General features: G+C 38.1%; 1 protein-coding gene across 7 annotated transcripts in view; it reads left to right on the top strand.

The window, feature by feature from the left end:
* The window catches only part of UTRN (utrophin), a 529,451-nt gene that overhangs the window by 160,432 nt on the left and 346,596 nt on the right, over positions 1-22,423 (top strand). For 6 of the 7 annotated variants that reach the window (XM_081294420.1, XM_081294421.1, XM_081294422.1 and 3 more), the window contains 6 exons: positions 952-1,097; positions 1,790-2,002; positions 13,525-13,638; positions 14,520-14,675; positions 18,437-18,607; positions 20,534-20,713. In XM_081294420.1, the coding sequence (XP_081150546.1) occupies positions 952-1,097; positions 1,790-2,002; positions 13,525-13,638; positions 14,520-14,675; positions 18,437-18,607; positions 20,534-20,713 (980 nt within the window). Of the gene's footprint in view, positions 1-951; positions 1,098-1,787; positions 2,003-13,524; positions 13,639-14,519; positions 14,676-18,436; positions 18,608-20,533; positions 20,714-22,423 lie in introns of all 7 variants that reach the window. The other variant, XM_081294423.1, reaches the window with a different exon arrangement.

The raw sequence follows: 22,423 nt of genomic DNA on the forward strand, positions 1-22,423 counted from the left end.
GTTTTAGGAAGTTAGCTGCTAAAGGCTGTGAGAGCTCATCCCTTATATTTTACTTATGTGTTTTCCTGAGCTGCTGTTTAAGTTTGGACTGGGTAGTACAGACTCAGAGCAGTGCCCATAACCACTGCCTTCTTCAGGTACCGCAGATTGTGTAAGGACGTTAGGAATCAGTACATGCGTGTATGAGACAATGTGTCTTATTGTCTTCCAGAAGGCATTTGGACACCGTGCCTTTGCTCATTGATATTCGTTAACCTACAATGTAAAGTAAATATGGAGAAGACCTCTTTCTCACTTTACTGGCACAAACTATGTTTTCATTTTGACAAGGACCCATAAGCATTTTAACCTTGGCTGCTGGCTGGTTTTGTCTCTTTGTCCTTCAGATGAACTCACTTCTCTTCCACAACAGTGCTGCTGTATGTGATTCTTATATTAGACGTATAAGTAGACTTCACCAGCGGGCTGTGGCTGGCCCTGTTTCTCAGGATACCTGTGGCAGCCTGGTGCCGTGTCCCTATACATGCCTGCCACTGTGAGATGGGTTTTTCTTGGGGCCTTGTACTTACAGGAAGACTGGTGGATCTTTGTTTTCTTTCTTTATTCTTTGTGTGGCAATTGGGGAAGAGGAGATTATGTGGGACAAAAGGAACATTGTTGTTCCAGCTTTGGAGAGACATTTCATCATGATGAAATGAAGAAAAATGATAGTGAGTTAGTTAATATTTCAAACATCAACATCCGCAGGAATGAAGTCACTGTCTGAGTCCTAGAAATGCCAGTAGAATGACCTATTTTATTAACCAACAGAGACCCTTTTAAATTTTAATTAGGGGTCTAAATTATTATGCATTTGAATTCACTTATTATATATGGAAGATTAATGGTATATATAATAGCAATCATATTCCTAATATTATTTTCTCAAAGTAAGTATTTTTAAATAAACAGAATTGAAGAGCCAGCCGGAACAATCATATTTGGAGACACTAAAAACACTAAAAGATACACTAAGTGATTCAGAAAATAAGGCCCAGATGTCTCTCAATGCTCTGAATGATCTTGCCAAGATGGAGAAGGTCCTGCAAGAAAAAAAGGTAATATAAGTTTCTAAAGTCTAGAAATTTTAAGTTCTATATTTTAAGATTTTAAAAGGAGAAATAGGTGTTGTTTCTTCCTTTGGGCCTTCTCAGTAAAATTGAAAAGAATGATTTTTAAATTTTTTTTTTTAAATTGGTCATTTGTAGTCAAAATTGGTCTCAAAATTTCTTATAATTTGACGATTGGCTTTTATAGCATAGGACCTCAGATAAAAAGATATTTATTTAGTATTAGTAGAAGAAAAGCATATTTTCTCCTTCTATTATAACTTTCCTAAAACTTTCAACCTGTTCATAATGTGTAAGACGGCTTTTGTAAAATGAGGAATATTAGTTGAATTCATACTTTTTAAAAATTTGGTGTTGAGTACAAATGCTTCCCTGGTAGTAAGTTAAGTAACCTTTAGGTTCTGAAGTACTTCATCAGAGAAAAAGACCAACCCTTAACACTGCACACTGGACCCTCACTGGGTGTGGTGCTCCTGCAGCTCGCAGCATACAGAACATCTTATGTTGTCCAGGCATAACTCATGAAGAGAAAGCTTGAGCTTTTTTAATTGTGACTATTCTTTTCACAATTCTTTTTTGATAAAATGTCTTTTTTTTTTTACTGTGTGTGATTCCATGTTATTTTATCTGCACAGACACATTGTTGTATATGATTTTTACCTTTTCAATTTTTTTCCTAGGCCCTTGATGAAATACTTGAGAATCAAAAACCCACGTTATGTAAACTTGCAGACGAAACAAAGGCTTTGGAGAAAAATGTGCTTCCTGATGTAGAAAAAATATATAAGCAAGAATTTGATGATGCCCAAGGAAAGTGGAATAAATTAAAGGCCAAGGTTTCCAAAGATCTACATTTGCTTGAAGAAATTACCTCCAAACTCAGAACTTTTGAGGTAAATCAGGAGGCCATCAGGAGCTTAAGTTTATTGTAGGGTAAATGGTGATTATCACAATAAGACTCAAATATCTATTTATATTGTGTGGTTTCTAGGCCCTCACTTTTTATGCGCTGAAGCTGAGATTTATTGTTAATGTGCTTGTGAGCACATGTCTTTCTTTTTGCCTTGCAGAAAAGGCTTCTTGGTAGAGATAAACTTGACTTTGAAGATAAGAGAACATTGCTTAAAAATGGTCAAAATGGGGAACTATGTGAAATATTGGCTGGTCATTAAATTACTCAGTTGGGTAGAAGGAGCCTTGAACCTGCTTCTTTTTTATAACTTTATTTTATTTATTTATATGTGGTGCTGAGAATCGAACCCAGGGCCCTGCATGTGCGAAGGCGAGCGCTCTACCACTGAGCCATAACCCCAGCCCCTGAACCTGTTTTTTTAAAGGTCTTTGACAGTTGGGTTGAAAATCTAAACTAGAGCATCTGTATCAGACTGGGGAAGCAAGTAATTCAGGGCACACAAATTCTGAAGTGGGTTGCTTTGCTACATCTGAAAATGTGCACAGACGAAGCCTTAGTAAAGTTTGAGAAGACAGGATCAACGCAAGGCTATATAAGGAGGAAGTGGTAAAAGCCAGTGTCAGGAAAGGTCAGATTTTAATTCTGCCCGTGAGACCTATGGAGAAGCAGAGCTGCCACGTCACTTGGTTTTCTCATCAGAAAGGACTGGGTAGAGAATAAGCCACTCACACTCTGTCCTTCGGGGACCTGTTCCTTGGTTCTTCTCATTTCCCTTTAGTCAGGGCTCCCCCTATCCCCCCTCCTCCCACCTATGTGTTCTAAGATACACTTCTGCAACAGGGTCTGACCCAGAGAAGGCACTCAGTAAATATTTTTCAATGAATGAAATGAGACGAGTAATAAGAACTTTAGATTTAGGTAGATGATAGATTTAGATCCCTAGAAAATTTGTGTGAAGGATATCGCTCAAAAAGGTGAAAAGATTGAAAGTAAAGATAAGATATATGAAAGCAGTGTTTTAAAAATCAAAGTCAGAGAACTTGTGGCAGAAGAGGTTTGATGGTCCTGTACGGATCAGCATGGAAGGCCTCCAGCGAGATTTGATGAGTGTTGACCACTGAACTTGGAGGGAAGCTCTTGACCCAGGAAGTGACGGGCAGTTCCAGTGAACCACAGCAGAAGACTGTGGATGGACAGGTTGTGTGGGTATGTGTGGTGGCAGCAGTAGTTTTTAGATCTCACTCAAATAAACCATTAGTTATGAAGAGGAATGTGTTATTGGGTAGCTTTCACTTCATGAGTGAATCCACTTCTACTTATGTATTATCAATTGTAACTGTTTCAACTTTCAAAATGAGGATTACCCTCATCTACAATTCTAGAATTTTCAGTCATGGTCCAGGAGTGGATTGATTATCAGGAGTTCTCAGCTGTGGGGGAAAGCACCCAGTGGGTAGGGCCGGGGATACAGGTAATCTTGTAAGTGCACCCAACAGGTCCACCAAACAGTCTTCCCACCCCACATGGGAATGATGCCAAGAGTGAGCCATGCTGGGTTAAATAATTCCCATTCTTTTCAATGATCATTCCTTTGTTTTCAAATTTAAATCTGAGAGGATTTGCAAAAGTTACAAATTACTCTTGTGTGAGCTAAATATTAGCCAATATTTTAATTGAATTTCAAGAAAATCAATATTCTTCCAAAACATGAGAGAAAGTCCTGGGATTATAGTAATCTGGCTTTAGGCTTTAGTGGGTTGTTGTTACTAATACAGCAAATCCAGGCCCTTAGTGGTAACTTGGAGTGCTGCTAAAAATGTATTTCCAAGCCTGAGCAGTGGTGAGGTGCTCAGCAGCTCCGTGAGACCCTCTCTTTAAATAAGATACAAAATAGGGCTGGGGATGTGGTTCAGTGGTCCAGCACCCCTAAGTTCAATCCCTGCTACCCATCATCCTCACAAAAAAATGTACTAAAAAATATATTCCCCATTAAACACATTTCTGAATAGTTTGGTGAGTTTTGTTGTTGTTTTTATAGTAGTAGGTTTCTAACATCCTGTTATTTTTATTTGCCCTTTTTGTGTGCTAAGTACAAGATTGTTGTCAATGTCTGTATTCCTTAATTGTTCAACTTCTTCTCTGAAATATATGTGCATTTTTTTTTTAAATTTTTAAGAACACTCCTGCTCCCTTATGTGCTTTGAAGGAATTTCTTGTTACTTGTTTGCTCACAATTTACTTGAGAAAACTTAAAAATCCCATCAATCCCATAGTCTTTAGATGATTATAGGAAATAATCTTATACTGGTTATCATTGTTTTCTCTTTTTCACAGTGCTGCTGTTTAATTTCTTAGTCATTTAATTTCTGTTGTCTTTAAGACATGAGGTCCAGTAGATACAGTGCCAACCTGAGTGATTTTTCTTAAAGACAAAACAGTGGAATTGTTTGTTTATTTTATTTATTTGTTTGTGTACATATATTTATTCTAATTATTATATTTGTTACTTATACATGACAGTAGAATGCATTTTGACACATCACACATAAATGCAGTATAACTTCTCATTCATCTGGTTGTACATGATGTAGATGTTTCCAGGTCATGTAACCATATATACACATAGGGAAATAATGTTCAATTCACTCTACTATCAGTCCTACACCCATGCCTTCTCCCCTCCCTTCACTCCCCTCTGTCTAGTCCAAATACCTTATTCTCTGCCCCCGCCCCACCCCCCACATTGTGAATCAGAGAAAACATTCAGCCTTTGGTTCTTTGTGATTAGCTTATTTCGCTTAGCATAATATTCTTCAGTTCCATCCATTTACCAGCAAATGCTATGATCTCATTCTTCTTTATGGCTGAGTAATATTCTGTTGTGTAAATATACTAGTTTCTTTATCCATTCATCTGTTGAAGGGCACCTAAGTTGGTTCCATAGTTTAGCTATTGTGAATTGAACTGCTACAAACATTGAAGGGGCTGCATCACTGTAGTATGTTATTTTTAAGTCCTTTGGGTATATGCCGAGGAGTGGGATAGCTGGGTCAAATGGTGGTTCCATTCCAAGTTTTCTGAGGATTCTCCATGCCACTTTCCATAATGGTTGCACCAATTTGTATTCCCACCAGCAACGTATGAGTGTACCTTCCCCTGCCACATCCTTGCCAACATTTAGTGTTGCTTGTGTTCTTGATTTTTGCCATCGTGATTGGAGTAAGATGGAATGTCAGTGTAGTTTTGACTTGCATTTCTTTAATTGCTAGAGATGTTGAACATTTTTTTAGGTATTTGTTGATCAGTTGTATTTCTTCTTCTGTAAAGTTCTGTTCAGTTCCTTAGCCCATTTAGTGATTGGGTTATTTGGTTTTGCTGTTGTTAAGTTCTTTGAGTTCTTTATTTATCCTGGAGATTACTGCTCTGAGGTGTGTGTGGTGAAGATTTTTGGACTTGTTTATTTTTAAAATGCATTTTTTACATATAAGTAATACTTGAAGATGGGAGAAATTTGTAGAGCAAATATTTAGAGATCTTGTTCACTCTGGTTCTTCCCTAGTGGCAGCTAATATTAACAGTGGATCCTTGTTGGAAATTAATGTATTGAAAGCCAAAGAGAGAAGCTCACAAACATTGCTCATTCTAATCATTTTTTTTTTTCACACTGTAGAAAAAAAATAACATTGGGAACTTGATGAGGACATTTAAATAGCTAAGATACCTTAGAGCTTGCAGTGTGAACCTCGTGTCTTTTGTTGATACAGCACATGTAGCCCTGAGAGGATTTTCTTGACTATGTTGTTACTTATTTATAAAGTGTGCATTCCCGCAATTCTTCGAAGAGGCTCTTATTTGTTTCTGTTATTTGTTCTCATTTACTTGTCTACACTTTCTTTGTCCAAGTGGTCCATTTATCTTGCACAGGTGAGAGATTCGGCTTCCATGTTCATATTCAGTGTCATGCTCAAATACCTTCTTAAAGTGTTTGTTACTGTCAATGCCATGCCAGTGTAATTACCCAAATTCCATTACTTATGAACTAAAATGTTAACGGGTGGTTTTACAAACCATCGAACCCCTTCAAGGCAGCAAAACATCTGAAAATACATGAAATAAGTGATTTTTTTTTTCATTGATTTTTACTGACTAGTTTTTCTGATGATTCATGGGGATAAGATAAAATCCTAAGAGGCTGCTTTTTCTCTCTCATTCCCAGCAGGATTGGTGGGCTACAAGATATTTGGTATTATTTCCTTTTCCTTTCTCAAGATCCCCTGCTGTGTGGGATATCCCTGGGAAATCATGAAAATGTCCCTAAGGCAGACACAAAGCCCAGTCTTCCATTTTCCGCTGTGCTGGCCTCTGAATTTCGCCTCCAGCCCCTTCTTGCTGTGCTCCACTTTTCTTGCCCCTGACAAGTCAGTTACCCCACAAGTCTGAGTCCAGTTTCCCATCTCTTCTCTCTGGAATTCTTCTTCCACATCGATGACAGAGTTGGACTTGGGAGAGGATCTGACTTCTTGTCTGGAGTAATGTAAAGTGCTCTCAACACATCTCACAGCCCCTTCCTTTCTTCCCCAGCCCAGCCTTGGTCCCCCCTTTCAGCCCACTCAGGTGGGGAGACTGTGGTGGCTCTCAAAGGACCACCCTGGACTGTGGCCTCTCCTCTGGAAATGTCATGTACTTGCTAAGATTCCTCATCCCGCTGGTATCTGCTAATTCTTTATTTCTTTTCTTTTTTTTTTTTTCATAGTGCTGGGGATTGAACTCAGGGCCTGGTGCATGGTAGGCAAGTGCTGTCACCCTGAGCTACATCCCCAACTCTTTTTATTTTTATTTTGTTTTGAGACAGTGTCTCAATAAATTGCTGAGGTTGGCCTTGAGCTTTCGATCCTGCTGTGTCAACCTCCTGAGTAGCTGGGAGTATAGGTGCTGCTGATTCTTTAAGAACGAACACCTTTTACAAGCATTCTTTCAGCCCTTCTCACTGCTCTGCCCACAGTCAGAGAATTGTTCCCTGCTCTGTGATTCTACTACTCACCTGTTACACCCTTCCAGTTTTTATCATGGTTAGAGCTGTGTTTCTCCTTTCCCAGGACATGAGTTCTTTGAGGATGGGAACCCTGTCTGGTACACAGCAAGTGAGTGGATGTGAATGAATGGGATGGGTATGATTGTTCTGTAGGTGCCTTCAGACCCACTTGTACCTCTCCAGTGAAGCTGGCTCTATAAAATCCAAATGCATGCTCTCCCAAATGTCAGGGCATCTGTGTGGTCACCCTTCCTTCAGTTGCTGGAACTGTCAAGGGTACACACCAAGTGAAGATGCTCCATCCCAGAAGATGACATGCCCGGGATCTCTACACTGTGAAAACCAGATTCTGAAATTATTTTGGAAAGCATTTTGGGGTAAAATGAAATGATAAATACTTTCCAAGTGTAAAATGCAGCATTTAACTCTTTCTAGGTAACTTATACCAGATAAAATCATCTCAGAAGGGTTTTTCCCCCTTGTTATTTTGAATACATTTTACTTTACTAGAGGGATATTGATTCATTCCATGTCTTAGATTGAAGAACTCAGTTTTAGATAATATAGTGACAGTGTCATTCATTTCCTCTCCGCTATGTGACAGAACAATTTTTCAAGATATTTTTGAGGTTCATGAATATTATGAAACCAAACAAAACAAGAGTCCTGCTTCTTTAAGTTCTTCTGTTTTCTAATTCTGGTTTCAGAGTCCTTGTTGTCTGTGTCCTGGGGTAGAAAGTGGCAGCTTAATAAATAGGCTGTGGACATTCCAGCAGATGGGGGAGGAGCAAGATAAAATGCCAGGAATTCAGCTTAATCAAGTGTTGGAGGCAGTAGCACACCTTGGCGTCTTACTGTCCTAAGTCCAGAGTTACCCAGCTTTAAATGCCCTGCCCCTCCAGCTCAGGGCAGGCCTGAGGCAGGTTGGTTTTTTGATCTTTGATTCTTTTTTTGAGGTCTAACAGCAGGGTGTTGTCCATCCGAGGTGCTTAGAAATTACTTCTTTTGAACAGCCATGGTCAATGCAATGTTTTGACCCTTCCAGATAAGAATGTTTGATATTTTGATTTCCAAGAAGACCACATGATTAGTCGTAATTTTATTTTTACTTGAATATTTGTGAGTAAAAAAGGAATAAGACGTGGCTACTTTTGGCCAGAACTTATGGTGTAATCTTTACAGTCATTTATTTCGAAATACACTAGCAATTTTTATTTTATTTTTTGTATTGTTTTATAGGAAATGAGGTCCCCCAGAGAAGTGTGTGTATGTGTTTGTGTGTGTGTTTTCATGAACTTGTTCTGTTAGTGGAAGGAGGTAATGAAAAATTTAAATACTCATTATTGTGTATTAGAAACTCATAAGTGGCTTGGATGATTGGTTTGGATTAAAAACACTATTTTCACATGAACTCTTTCATGTTCTTTGTAACCTCTGATGACTTAAAGATTTTGCAGGCTTTAGGTAATTTTTTTTTTTTTTTTTTTTTTTGGTACCGGGGATTGAACTCAGGGGCATTCCACCACTGAGCCACATCCCCAGCCCTATATTGTAATTTATTTAGAGGCAAGGTTTCACTGAGTTGCTTAGCACCTTGATTTTTGCTGAGGCTGGCTTTGAACTCAAGATCCTTCTGCCTCAGCCTCCTGAGCTGCTGGGATTACAGGTGCCACTGTGCCCAGCTGCTTTAGGTATTTTTGAAATGCACAGGAAACATCTGTTACAGGTGGATTAAGACAGCATTTTCCTTCCAGGGAGAGAGGAGATGGAGTGGAAGAATGGAGAGAGGAGCGGAGCCCCTGCTCCCATACCTTCTTGCACATTGGTGGTAGCTGGTCTTGATTTAAAAAAAAATTTAGAGCTGATATATGTTTATTTTTATTTATTTATACACGTTGCTGTGAATCAAACTCAGTGCCTCACACATGCCAGGCAAATGTGCTTCTGCTGAGCCCCAGCCCCAGCCCCTGGTCTTGATTTTAAAGACTTTGCCTTTGGTGTGTCTGCAGTGTGGAATGCCCAGGGGTCCACTGTTACCAGGCATTTCTAAAGATTGCACCTTCCTTCCCCCATCTACTCAACTTCCTCCTGCTGAACTGTGTTTGACCACATCTAGTGAGGTGTATAAGCAGCAGCTCTTTCAAATGGCCATTTTAAAACAGTTTCTTTTCAACAGTTACAGGACAGAACAAGTGTTAATATTGGCAGCAATTAAAAAAAATAAACACAATTTATGTAAGCACATTTTCATTCTGGCTGCTTTATTCCCATGGTATCTCAGATGGGAGATACACTCCAGGACTTGGATGTGGTAACTTTCTTTCTTTTTTTTTTTTTTATAATGTTCACTTGGTGTAATAATAAAGCAGTTGGTTTTGTAGATCTTACCATTAATTGCATGCTTCCATGTAGTCTGTCTAAATATTATCTGTTTTCTAGAAGAACCAAGCAAGATTGTTGTTATTATTCTTATTTTATAGAAGAGCTACTGAAGCTCAAAGGACAGAAATTAGGTTCTGAAAGTCACAAAGCAAGTCAGTTGCTGGGTTGGTACTTAGGCTTACTCATTTCGTTCCTGGTGTACAAGGCCTCGCTTAGAACTCAGTGTGGTCAGGGTTCCATGCAGGGGTTTAAGTAGTGAAAACAGGGTGGCTTTTCAAATTCCCTTCTGTTGCTTTTGTCACTATTGTTATGATCAGTTCTACATGGTTCGTCCATGTCTGTTACTTTCCTCTTCCTTTTTTTTTTTTTTTTTTTTATGTCAAAGTGTAAGAGCAAGAGGAGGAACTGGTGTGGGTGAATCATGTGGGTCTGCCTGACAGGGAGGAAGGAAGGCATCTGAGGTCACACACCTTCCTCTCATCACAGCGAGGGGTAGTGAAGGCAGCTTATCCTAGTTGACGCTGATTATGATTAAAAAACCTCCTTGGAATATTTTGCTTCCATATAAATTTTGCAAATCCTTGGCAAATGAAACTGTCAGTTTTCTATATTCAAAACTAGATTTAATGGACTTCCCAGGTATACAGTCCAGTTACACAGCATTCTTAAAATGTCGAGGATAGAAACCATCAATGCAAGCATCTGAGCCAACAAAGTTAAATGGGCCATTTTTAAAAGGCATACTTTGTTTGTTATTTGTTGTTAATAGACCTTTATTTTTAAAATTTCTTTATTTATATGCAGTGTGAGGATTGAACCCAGTGCCTCACACATGCTAGGCAAGCGCTGTACCACTGAGCCACAAATCCTACCCCAAGAGGCATACTTTGCGAGCTCTGTGGTTGGATTCATACTTTCTCTCATTTTATACTTCTGTCTTTGGCAAATGTCCTGCCCCACCCTCCCTGAGCATGTTATCCCCAGATTTCTTCTCCAGCAATCTCAGAAGGCAAATACTGAAGAGAGGCATAAAACCAGTTGAAAAGACACAAACAGCACAGGCTTTTGAGAACAGTGACAGACTCAAGAAGAGACGGGAGGGAAGCTTTCAAAGCAGCGCTTGAAATAAAGGGATGCAGAAGTGCTTGAGCAGGATGGGGTGATAGTAACAGAGGAGGTGGAGGAGTCTGGCCACATAAGCACGCTTTGCTTCCCATCTCCATCTGAGAATGGCCTTTGAATCTAGAGAGTGTGGAATCATCATTACTTAGGGTAAATTCAAGCCTGAGCTGTAAATCATATGGGAAAACCACTTAGCTTCCTCCCGGTGCATAAATCTGCATCCCAAGTAGCAGTGAGATTTTTACCCAGGATTTCAGGGTCACAGCATGATCTTGTAAGAAATTACCAGAAAAATGGAGATGAATAAATGTCCTAATTAAGGGGGAACATCAGTTTCTAAAAGCTCAACACCTAAAGTAAGCTCAACAGTGTCAGTTCCTGGCAGAGCTGTAAGATAAATGACCAACTAGAGAGCTAATAAGTACTTAGGAAAGAATGTCTTGCAGGACACCCCTACCAAGACTTGTCCAGACTCTTCTCATTCAAGCATTGCATTTAGTTTTTTATTTGTTTTGAGGAGGAATACTAGATTATTAGATACACAGAGATAAAACCTCCCCTTTGAAGAGGCTTCCTATTTGTTGATTCAAATCATGTTCATTCTTGATTTCAGCCAAGCATTAAGAACAATCTCTTATAACCTTATTAGAATAAGGTTGAGAACCTCTGAGATGTTAATAGTATGTAGAGTCCCATCTTTTGAAGCCTAAGGTGGGTTGGTTAATGATTGACATGCTGTCCTCATGGGGAACGCTCAGATAAACTCTCATTGGCTTTATTTTTTCACTTGGAAAAACCTAAAATTCAACAACAATGAAACCAGTATAAAAAGTCTATCTCGCCAGACACGGTGACACACACCTGTAATCCCAGAGGCTCTGGAGGCTGAGAGGAGTACTGCGATTTCAAAGCTAGCCTCAGCAATTTAGAGAGCCCTAAGCAATTTAGTGAGACCCTGTCTCTAAATAAAATATAAAAAGGACTGGGAATGTGGCTCAATAGTTAAGTGCCCCAGGTTCAATCCCAGTACCAGGAAAATAAAATAAAAATTTGATCTGATTAGTAAATGAGAGAAAGCTAGGAGGAATAGCTGATAGGAAAGTGGAAGTATTAAAATTTTAAATTATTTTTTTTTGCTTCTCGTTCTGTTTTTACCTGTTACTGTCCAAGTAACAAGGCAGAGTTTCATATTATATCGATCAAGTTCTAAATTATTACAATAGTAAATTAAGCAATATGTAACATAGCAAATATATTTAGTGGTAGTTCATTCATTCCAATAAATGTTGGAATACATTATATTATCATATACTAGTTATAGTATTGATTTAATTATGTAGTATTAATTTATAATAACATTGTGGTGAATGTATCTATGAATAAATAAAAAACAAAGAAAACCCAAAACAATCCTACAATAAAAGAGACAAAATTAAAAACATTTTAGGTGGCATTTTTTGAGTGTAATATTTATATGTTAATTTCCTTTCTTGTGATTCATTCCAACTTCATAAAGATCAGAATGGCTGGTTCTGTGTGACATATTTTTTTTTTAAGAGAGAGAGAGAGAGAGAGAGAGAGAGAGAGAGAGAATTTTTTAATATTTATTTTTTAGTTTTCGGTGGACACAACATCTGTATTTTATTTCTTATGTGGTGCTGAGGATTGAACCCAGTGCCCCGCACATGCCAGGCGAGCACACTACTGCTTGAGCCACATCCCCAGCCCATGTGTGGCATATTTTAAGGGCATTAAACAACAACAAAAAAAACTTGATGTAGGCCAAGTGCCTGCCTACATTACTCCTGTAATCCCAGAGGTTCAGGAGGCTGAGGCAGGAGGATCATGAACGAGTTCAAAGTTAGCCTCAGCAAAAGCGAGGTGCTCAGCCACTCAGTGACACCCTATCTCTAAATAAAATACAAACTAGGGTTGGGGATATGGCTCAGTGGTAGAGTGTCCCTGAGTTTTCCATCTCTGGTACCCCACTCTCCTGTCCCCCCCACAAAAAATGATGTACTTTCCAGAGCATACTAGTCAAAATGGTGAGTGCAGTCCCCAGGTATCAGGTCCTAGAGGCATCATGGATGCTTAACCTCTAGAAGACCAGGAAAAGACAAGGTGATATTTGGCTGCCTTCAGACATGATGCACTGTTTTGAAATTCATACCCACTTCCAGGAATGAACAAGGAAATAAATAGCCCAATGCCAGAAAAATGAACAGGGCAGACCGACCAATGTGGAATGGGTGGTGGGGAGGGCTTGGGAAGAAAAGACTATGACTCTAGTGTTGGATCTAAAGTTAGAATTACTTTGCGTTCTTTAAGGTTCAGTTCCAATGTTACCTCCTTTTTGAAGTCTCTCTCTTTTTTTTTTTTTTTTTTTTTCTGCAAAACCTTTGCCTTCTTATTGGTCTTCGAACCCATGGAACCATACATAGTAACTGAAACACAGTGTGCTTAGTAAATGTTGGGTGCAAGTCTGGAACAAGGCAGTGGATTGTTTTGGGTGCTCAGATAAAAAGGCATCCAGCTATAGAACTAAGAACAAACTCTTGTGTTTCCTTCATTATGTTGTTTTATTCCTGCTCTGAGCAACTAACTTGTTCTAAGTTCTATGAGAACAAAAATATATATTTTTTAGTTGATTATACCTGGAAAAAACATTTTTGTATAATTTGAATTTTTATTCATAGACATTACTTGCATTTAAGCAAAACAGCTTAGGTCATAGGAAAATCTGGAGATTTTTAGAATGATTACTGAGTTCTCACCTTGAAGATTTTACTCAAGAATGAAGAGAACAATTATTTCAAAATTGGAAGGCTTAAAAAATAATAAAATAAATGAAAAGGAAGCTATCAAATTTTGAAAAGTTGTCTTTTTTCCAATTGCAAAAGATCTTGAGATGCAGTGGGTTCCGTGTCACTGTATAATATCCCTTTCTGGTATTATGTTTGATTTAGGCTGATTCTAAAGTCATCGAGAAGTGGATGGGTGGCGTGAAGGACTTCTTGATGAAAGAGCAGGCTGCTCAGGGGGACACTGCGGGTCTACAGAGGCAGCTTGACCAATGCTCGGTGAGTTTTGCTTTTCTCAGGAACCTGATGGAATAAACAACACTTTTTTCCTTTTATTATTTGTTGCCATTATTAAAATTGTCAAGAGTGTGACATGGTACTGCAATGTTCAGTGACACAAACCTGTAATCCCAGCAGTTTAGGAGGCTGAGGCAGGAGGATCCCAAGTTCAAGGTCAGCCTCCCCAAGTTAGTGAGACCCTGTCTCCAAATAAAAAGGACTTGAGATGTAGTGCAATGGTAGTGTACCCCTGGGGATAACCAGGAGATAACCAGGAGTTAACAACAACAACAACAACAAAAGAATCAGACATGCATTAAATCCAGATAAGATACCTTTTATCACAACCCCCCCCCCCTTTTTTTTGCCTTTACAACTAATAAACGAATGACAGATTATTCATAGTTTTACTTTTGGTCATGATTATAGAATTTTGGACAGAGAGAACAAGAGCAACTGTGATTCCTAAGAGCTGCTGTCTTATTTGACAGTGACAGTGTTTGTGTAGTAATTACCAATTGTACATTGCTCTTATTGTGCCACATGGCAAGGCTTTAAAGAAAACATATTTAACAAATGAAATTTGCTGGTAATACTGCATTGCAATTTATACTTTGTGAAATCATCAGGCTTTTCTCTAAATTAATTAAAAGCTGTCTTCCCCACTGAGAGTCAAGTATTTCCAATCTAATTTAGCAGATGGCTCTATGAAGTCTCCAGGTGAAATGGATTTCTTTAGGCACAGTATTTCTTAAGTAGTTAAAAATCCTGACTTCCCTGCAGACTGTTCTTATAATATTTGCAGGAATCCAGGCAAACTATAATTATGGCATCTACTTAGATAGGCATGAATTCAACACAGGCTTATTTTATGTTTTCAGGCATTTGTTAGTGAAATAGAAACAATTGAATCATCTCTGAAAAACATGAAAGAAATAGAGGCTAACCTTCGAAGCTGTCCAGCTGCTGGAATGAAAACTTGGGTGCAGACGAGACTGGTTGACTACCAAACCCAACTGGAGATAATGACCAAGGAGGTGAGGTTAACTTACTTTCTATGGTTTTTAGGAAGTGGAGACAGTGGTTTCTTTTCATCAATAAAACAGATTTTATAACCCATCTAGTTTCAAAAACAGTGGTACAGAATAACTACAGCCTGAGTGGCAAGTTGGAGCAAGAGAGTGCTTATATATATATATATGTTTTTATACCTTTTTTTAATTAAATGAGAGTATCAATTATTCGATTTGACCCAGGACTTACTCCCTGACCCTGTTTATTCAAAATCTAGCTCTATACATGTTTATGAGATTTGCCTTAACCCCAGAACGTTTGAGTGTGTTATCCTATGGTTACAGCCATCAATCATTTATTTTTTTTGGCAAATATTTATTAACCAGCTATTGATGAATATTTTATTAATTAGATATCTATTGGTAGGCATCATTGCAGGCACTGGGGATATGGCAATAAATGAATAAATAATATAAATAAATAAACTCTCCTCTTATGGAGCTAGCATTCTAATAAGGCAAATACTGAATTCTATCAGGCAGAGATAACCAGGAGTTAGCGTCATGGGGATTGTGTCAAGTAGAGTGGCCAAGAATGGACTTTCTGAGACTGGGACAATTGAAAAGGGGCCATATGAGGCTCAGGCAGGAATATTCAGACATGGGCAACAGTGTGTTTCAAAGCTCTCTGGTGGGAATAAGCTTGGTGTATTCAATAAGGAATGAGGGCAGTGTAGCTGGAATAGAGTAAGAGGAGTTAGTGGGCCGGAAAATGGGAATATCTGAGGTCAGAGGTAGGCAGAAGATGGATTAGATATGGTCATGAAAGTAAGGACTTTGGAGTTTACTTCAAGCATGATGTCAAGCCAATTTGTGGGTTTTGAGCAGGGAAATGACAATATGATTGATCTTTTGAGGTCAGTCTGGCTTTCGTGTGGATAATTTGCTCTGGGAAGGCAAAAATGGAAACAGGGAGAATACACATGAGGTTCCTGCAGTCTGAAGAGAGAGGATGGCCCCTTGGACTGGGAGATAGTGGTGGAGGTCGTGAGAAATTCTAGGATTGGACTATATTTTGAAAATAGAGATGGGACTCCTGTAGAATATTGGACGCGTGATAGAAGAAAGAAACCAATGGTCAAGGATGGGATTTTTGCAGGGGTTCCATTTTGTATGAATTATGGTGCTCTTTCCTGTGGTGACCAAGATTCAAGGAGAAGTTTCTGTGGGTGCAGGTGAAGGATTAAGTTTGAGATGCTTTTGGACATGCAAATGAAACTTTCAGCATTTGTGACCTGGGAATCAGGGGATGCTGAGAAGGCAGGTACATGTAGAGAAGTAACCCCAGGGAATGAGTACTCCCAAGGGCCAGGAGAGGAAAGCTTTTCTCCGTGCCCCATGCTGAGGACTGCTCAGGCCACCAGAACTAAAGATGAAGCTTTAGCTTTGAAAAGATGGCTGCTTTTAATGACCTTGAGAAAAAATGGGTTTGAGAAATTTCTCTCTTAAGGGGAGAGAGGTGGATGCTGAAGGTGGGGGATTCAAACAGGGTTTTGCTGTTTTAAATAATAAGAGCTAATGCAGGATTGCCAATGGAATGTCTTCACTTGGAAGGAGAAATTGATTGATACAAAGAGATTGAGATAATTTCTGAATTGAAGTCTGTGTGAGAGGGGATGAGATCCATAGCTGAAGTGAAGGAGCGGCTGTGGGGGTTCCTTTGTGGCTATGCAGGGGAAGGCAACTCTGCTGATACTCTCAGAACTGAGGGTAGCTAGTGTTTATAGGGAAAAACAGTCTATGTTTGCATCACTGAACATTTTGTTTTGTTTCTATTGTTTTAGTCAACTTCTTTATTTTGAACATGTTCAACTGTTAAGAGAAGTTGAAATAATGATGCAGAGAACACTCATAAACCCATTCTGAGATTTTCCAGTTGTTCATGTTTCTCATATTTACATGTATACTCTCTCTCTCTCTCTCTCTCTTCTGTTTTCTTTTTTCTAAAAATATACTTTTGAAAGGGAATTGAAAATACCATGACAGGCCACCCTTAGATATTTGAGTATGCTTCTCCCATGAATAAGGACATTCTTCTCCAAAATCACAATAGAGTTATTAGACTTAAGAAAATAATCTTTTTGTAATATCACCTGATATGCTCACCAATGTGTGTTTCTCTATATGTGCTATAATTAGATGGAATGTGCTTGAAGGAGCTGGAGTTTTTAAGAAAGTAAATAGAGAAAATGGCTTAGAAGTGGCAATGAGAAACATACATGTGCCCATCCGTCTGTCCATCCATCCATCCATCCATCCATCTACATATGACAACATAGCACTCATTGTGAATTGTTTTTTATTCCAAGTGTGGGAATAAATGTGTGGAAAAATTTTAAGTGTCCTCAGCAAGGAAGGAACCACATGTTATTGTGTAATTATTTAGATCAGATCCAGACAGGTGTATTTCATTGACTGATAAAACTGTTGAAGATGTTTTGGACATTCAGTGGGAAATGGTAGGTGTATAAAACAAATCAACAAACAAGAGCAGTCTATCACATCTATTCTATCCATGTTATCATTGAAAGAAAGAATATACTAATGTTCCAAATTAGAAAGTATGTAATTGTGAGTTTTTTTCTAAAAAAAACCCCAAAAAACAAAAACAAAGAAAAACCTCACCACAGTGTCATTATTTTTCTGATTTCTCTGTAGATTCCTGAAAATGATAAAACTTACTACTATTTGGAAAGTGTTAACAAAGAGAATTTATGTACATATGTACATGCACACATAAAATAATTTTGCAAAGAGCTTACCAGGAGGACTGCTGATTAGTAGGCATGATAGCCCAGCTCTGTGAACTAGTCTGGTTCTCAGAATGCCATGGGGCAGTAGAATAAAAGCTCCCTGTCTATTTTCAGGACTGAGATCCTGTTTGGAGGGAGGGGACAGGAAAGCTGCTAACTCTTACTTAACCTTTACCCTTGTGAATGCCATTCTGCTCTGTAAGTGGCCTTTGGTTACTGTCAGCTTAGCAGCCAAGCAAGTCTTGGCAAGGTGGTCAAACTGTGAAATTGAGTTTGAGCAAGAGGTTGGGGTTGTCAGGGGAGGGTTGAACTGCTGCTCTGTAACATGTCTTCTCACGGTGGAAGTGGATTTGTGGATAGGTGGGGAGCTCTCTGAAAATATTCCTAGACTTCTCTGAAATACTTAACTCAGGTGGTGAACCAGATTCAGGCAATTATCTTCTTTCTAATGTAACATTTGTGTGTGTCTGGTATAGTAGATTATCAAAACCAAAATTTTACAGAACAGTGTTTTATGAAAATCATTACTAATAACCTGCCTGTGTCTGCTTTTTAAAAGTGAAATCTTAATAGGGTTCATAAAAGGATCATTTTGGTTGCTTCTGTTATTTATTGTTTTCTTTTCATAATGAACAGAGCTACAAGAAGTCTATTTGACCTATGTGCTTTTATTGCTGTAGATTAGATTCCTACATCTGGGATTACTCTGTCAAAATTTATGCATTTTCAAAATTATAGATATTTCCAGATTAGGTTAATATCCACAATATGATAGAGAAGCCCTGTGATGCTCTTGTTTTCATTATTGCTATTCCACAGCATCCACACAAAATACAGAACAGGTTTTGCCTGAATATTAAAACATAAGACTCTTTATAGGAAACTATCAATGTCTTCAAATATGAAAAACTAGAACTTGGTATTTAATATACTAAAATTTGTTTATTTGGGGAAATGGCTTTTTCTTTCTAGATTGCTATTCAGAAAAATAGGTTGTCTGAAAGGCAGGAAAAAGCAGTGAACCTGAAGAAAGACCTGGCGGAGATGCAGGAGTGGATGACCCAGGCTGAAGAAGAATACCTGGAGAGGGATTTTGAATACAAGTCACCGGAAGAACTTGAGAGTGCTGTGGAAGAAATGAAGGTGAGACTAGCAATCAGTGTGTGCATAGGCTGCATACCTCCTCTATTTCCTTGAACACCAGCCAACCAGTCTAACAAGCTGTAAAGAACTGGATGTTCACCTCCTCTTTCACATTGGGATTTAATTTTTTTTAAAAAAAGAAAGAAAGAAAAGAAAATACATACATGTTTGTATATAAGGACGGATAGCCGTGATGATTTTAGTGGGGAAAGGAGGCTAAGGATCCACTGTTTCAACTTGACCCATGAGTTAAGTCCAGGAGAGCCCCAGGGACAGTCTCAGGGTGAGACCATGAGCAGCCACAGAGAGGCACTCCAAAACATCTGGTAGTGGGTATGAGGAAGAATTATAATTTTTTAATGTGGTAAATATATATAACATAAAATTTGCCATTTTAACTATTTTTAAGTGCACATTTCAGTGGTATTAATTATAATGGTGTGCAGCCTCTACTATGATCTAATTCAAAAAGTTTTCAGGATGAGTTTAGTTTTATGAGGAACAAGAGAGACATCTGAAGTTGGTTGGAAGTCATCGTCATTTCACAAGGTAGTGATCCAGTCCCTGGGGCATGTGTGGATACCAGAATGTCCCTAGAGAGGTAAGAGGAGCAGTAGGAGGGAGTCAGAGGTGAGGATATCAGTTGGATTCATGGGATGTATTTCCTGTAAATTTATATTCCTGTGTCAGTAGTCTTGAACTCTCTCTCTCTCTCTCTCTCTCTCTCTCTATATATATATATATATATATATATATATATATAAGAACTGGGCATCATCCCAAACTTCTAACACTGCTTCAATTGTCCTTGAGTGTTCAAGCCAAAGGAGGTAGAAGTCTCTTAAAGTTTTTTTTTTTTTCTATAAGATTGAGCAGCATGCCACATATTTACACCCAGTTAACTTGCCTGAAAGTATAACTGAAGCAAAAAACTTTATACAGGTGTTTTTGAAAAAAAGGCCTCTATTATGTTCATGCAAACTGTATATGAGCCAATGTTTCTAGGACAAGAGACTACTATTTAAGCTAGAACACTATCACTGAAATATTTTTGGTGTAGTTCTTTTTGAAAGATTTTTACAATTTTAGTATGTAAGATATTTTAAAGTGCTTCATTTAGTCACTTCTTTGATACTATTGATTGTATAGTTCTTTGACCTTTTGTAAGTCACTCTAGTTGAGGGCTAAGAAAAATGAGATTAAAATCCTACTGGGTAACAATCTATTTTTGTTCTTCCAAACAGCCATTAAGGATTTAAAAGTACCTGTCTTTAATGACCACCCCTGTCCCAGCCTTGGGAATCTTAAAAACCATTAACACAAAAGAAAACAGAATGGAAAGACAAGGCTATTTTCTTGACTGTGAGATGATTCGTCTGGAGCACGGAGGGAGAGTCAGGAAGCAGCTATTTTGGGATCAGATTGTCCCAGTGTAACTTTATCATCTTTGAACTGCTGTTCATTATCAGGAGAATAGATGTACCTATGTTCTAGGAGGAAAAAAAATTGCTTCATTTATTTGTAGGACTTTTTAAAGATTGCCTCTGCCAAGGTGCCACTCAATTTTTCGGTGTAGATTCACTATTTCTATCCAGTATGCTCAGACCTTAAGTGGTTAGTTTAAATGAAATCACTTACATTGTTATCTCAGAGCCATAATTTGAAAATATTTCGTGTTGGTAAACAATGTAGGATAACTTGGATGTTATTAAATAAAACTTTGTTGGGGCTGTTTGCCTCACTGTATAAAATTTACTCTGCATCCTTACTTTAGAAGCACTTAAGGTAGTGATTACCTAAATAATATTCCAGGTAGGCTGTTGGAATCATGTAAAATACTTTAATTTTTGTTTCATTTTTTAAAATAAAAGAAAGTAGTTATGGATATAGGGAGACATTTTTCAAGTTCATCCTTTCTTGGAACAGAGAGCCAAAGAGGATGTGTTGCAGAAGGAGGTGAGAGTGAAGATTCTCAAGGACAACATCAAGTTATTAGCTGCCAAGGTGCCCTCTGGTGGCCAGGAACTGACGTCCGAGCTGAACGTGGTGCTGGAGAATTATCAACTTCTCTGTAATAGAATCCGAGGAAAGTGCCACACACTAGAGGTATGATATATATGTTTTTTTTCAGTGAAACATTTCTCAGATCCAAACTCTTTAATGTATTGATCATTTCCATATCTTGGTAAAAAAAAAGCATCCATCCCTCTCCCATATATTGGATCAAAAATAAAAAGGTTTTAAGGGAATAGGTTGATTAAAAATGAGAGATTAAAAAGAGGAAACCAAGTTCTGTCTCCAGTTATCAGAAAGTTCTTTAGCAAGTCCTTTAATATCTTTATCCTGGATTTTTTCACATGTGCATCAAGATTTTCATGTACAGATGATTCACAGGGTCTGTTCCAGTCACCCCGTTTCACAATGTACTGTAGACATCTCCCATGAACAGAAGTTTCTTATTCTGAGTGTCTAAACTTAAGAGGGTTACCCGAAGGAAAAAAGACCTTAAAAACACTGGCATCAAAACAAAACAAAATGTTGGTATTTTGCTGAACCTTAGATAAAATACCTTTTTTTTTTTTTTTGCCATTAGAGATGTAGATGATACTATGTGATTATTTAATAAAATTAAGATTTTGCTTGTTTGTTTTTATAAGATTTTTGTTATATCTTGTAGAAAGATTTTTTTTCATTAGAGTCTCGTTGAGAGATTTAAGAAGCATTTTAATTTATACCAATAAATTCAGTTCACCCTAGAACAAATGATTATATCATGTTAAATCCTATAATGGTAAATTAAAAAAAAAAAGGTCAAAGTAGTGTTTTAAGAAATTCACTTGCTACTTGATTGTTCTGATTCTATTTGTGCTGAAGTAAATATGCATAATTGAGACCAGCCAGTAAGGAAGCAGCTTGATCAGGGCTCAGTTCTGTCCTTGGGAGGGATCTCTCCACTGTCCTCTCTTTCCTGTAAGAAAGGAGATTGAACTTGAATATAAACAGATTTCTCTATCTGTTGCTTATAGAAATTTGGGGGACTAGAAACCTCTTTTTCCTTTTTCTCTAAGCCAAGGGTCAGCAAATTATGACTGAGGGTTCAAATCTAACGTGTGGCTTGTTTTGTTCACTTGGTTAACCAAGAGTGATTTCTATATATTTCTGAAGGGTTGGAAAAAAACACACAAACTCTCTTACTTACCCACCTACACATGCCAAAGAAGAATCTGTGATAGAGACTGGATGTAGCCCCTAAAAATAAAATATTTTCTGTTTGGCTCTTTACAGAATACTTACTGACCCCTATTCTGGTAAGCAGACCTTACCCAGAGCACAGAGAAGAGTGTGCCTCCACCTAGTCAGTAGATCTAAAAAAGAACAGACCTAGAAAGCTCGGATCTGAGTACTTTCCTAAATTCTTTCATCAGATAAGTTTCTTTTATATGGAATAAAGGAATATAATTGTACAAATGGATGCATTCCTCAATAGTCTGTTCTCCAGAAACCTTATGGTTGGGGAACGAGTAATTGCAACTAACACAGTAAAGATAGTATAACTCCTTTTTTGGCTAAACTGTGCCTTTCTCATGCTACGGATATAGCTCAATTGATAGAGTGCTTGCCTCACATACAAAAGGTCCTGGGTTCAATCCCCAGCACCACAAAAAACAAAAACAAAAAACCAAAAAACAAACCCATAAAAACAAAAATAAAACTGTGGCTTTCTTCTTGTATAGACCTGTCCTCAGGAATCAAAACACAGTTGGAAAGGCAACATAGAAACTATTAATATCAGTGAGCTCTGAGTTGGAATTGAGT

The sequence above is a fragment of the Spermophilus citellus genome, assembly GCF_964194105.1.
Source record: "Spermophilus citellus genome assembly, chromosome: 5".
NCBI classification, from domain to species: Eukaryota; Metazoa; Chordata; class Mammalia; order Rodentia; family Sciuridae; genus Spermophilus; species Spermophilus citellus.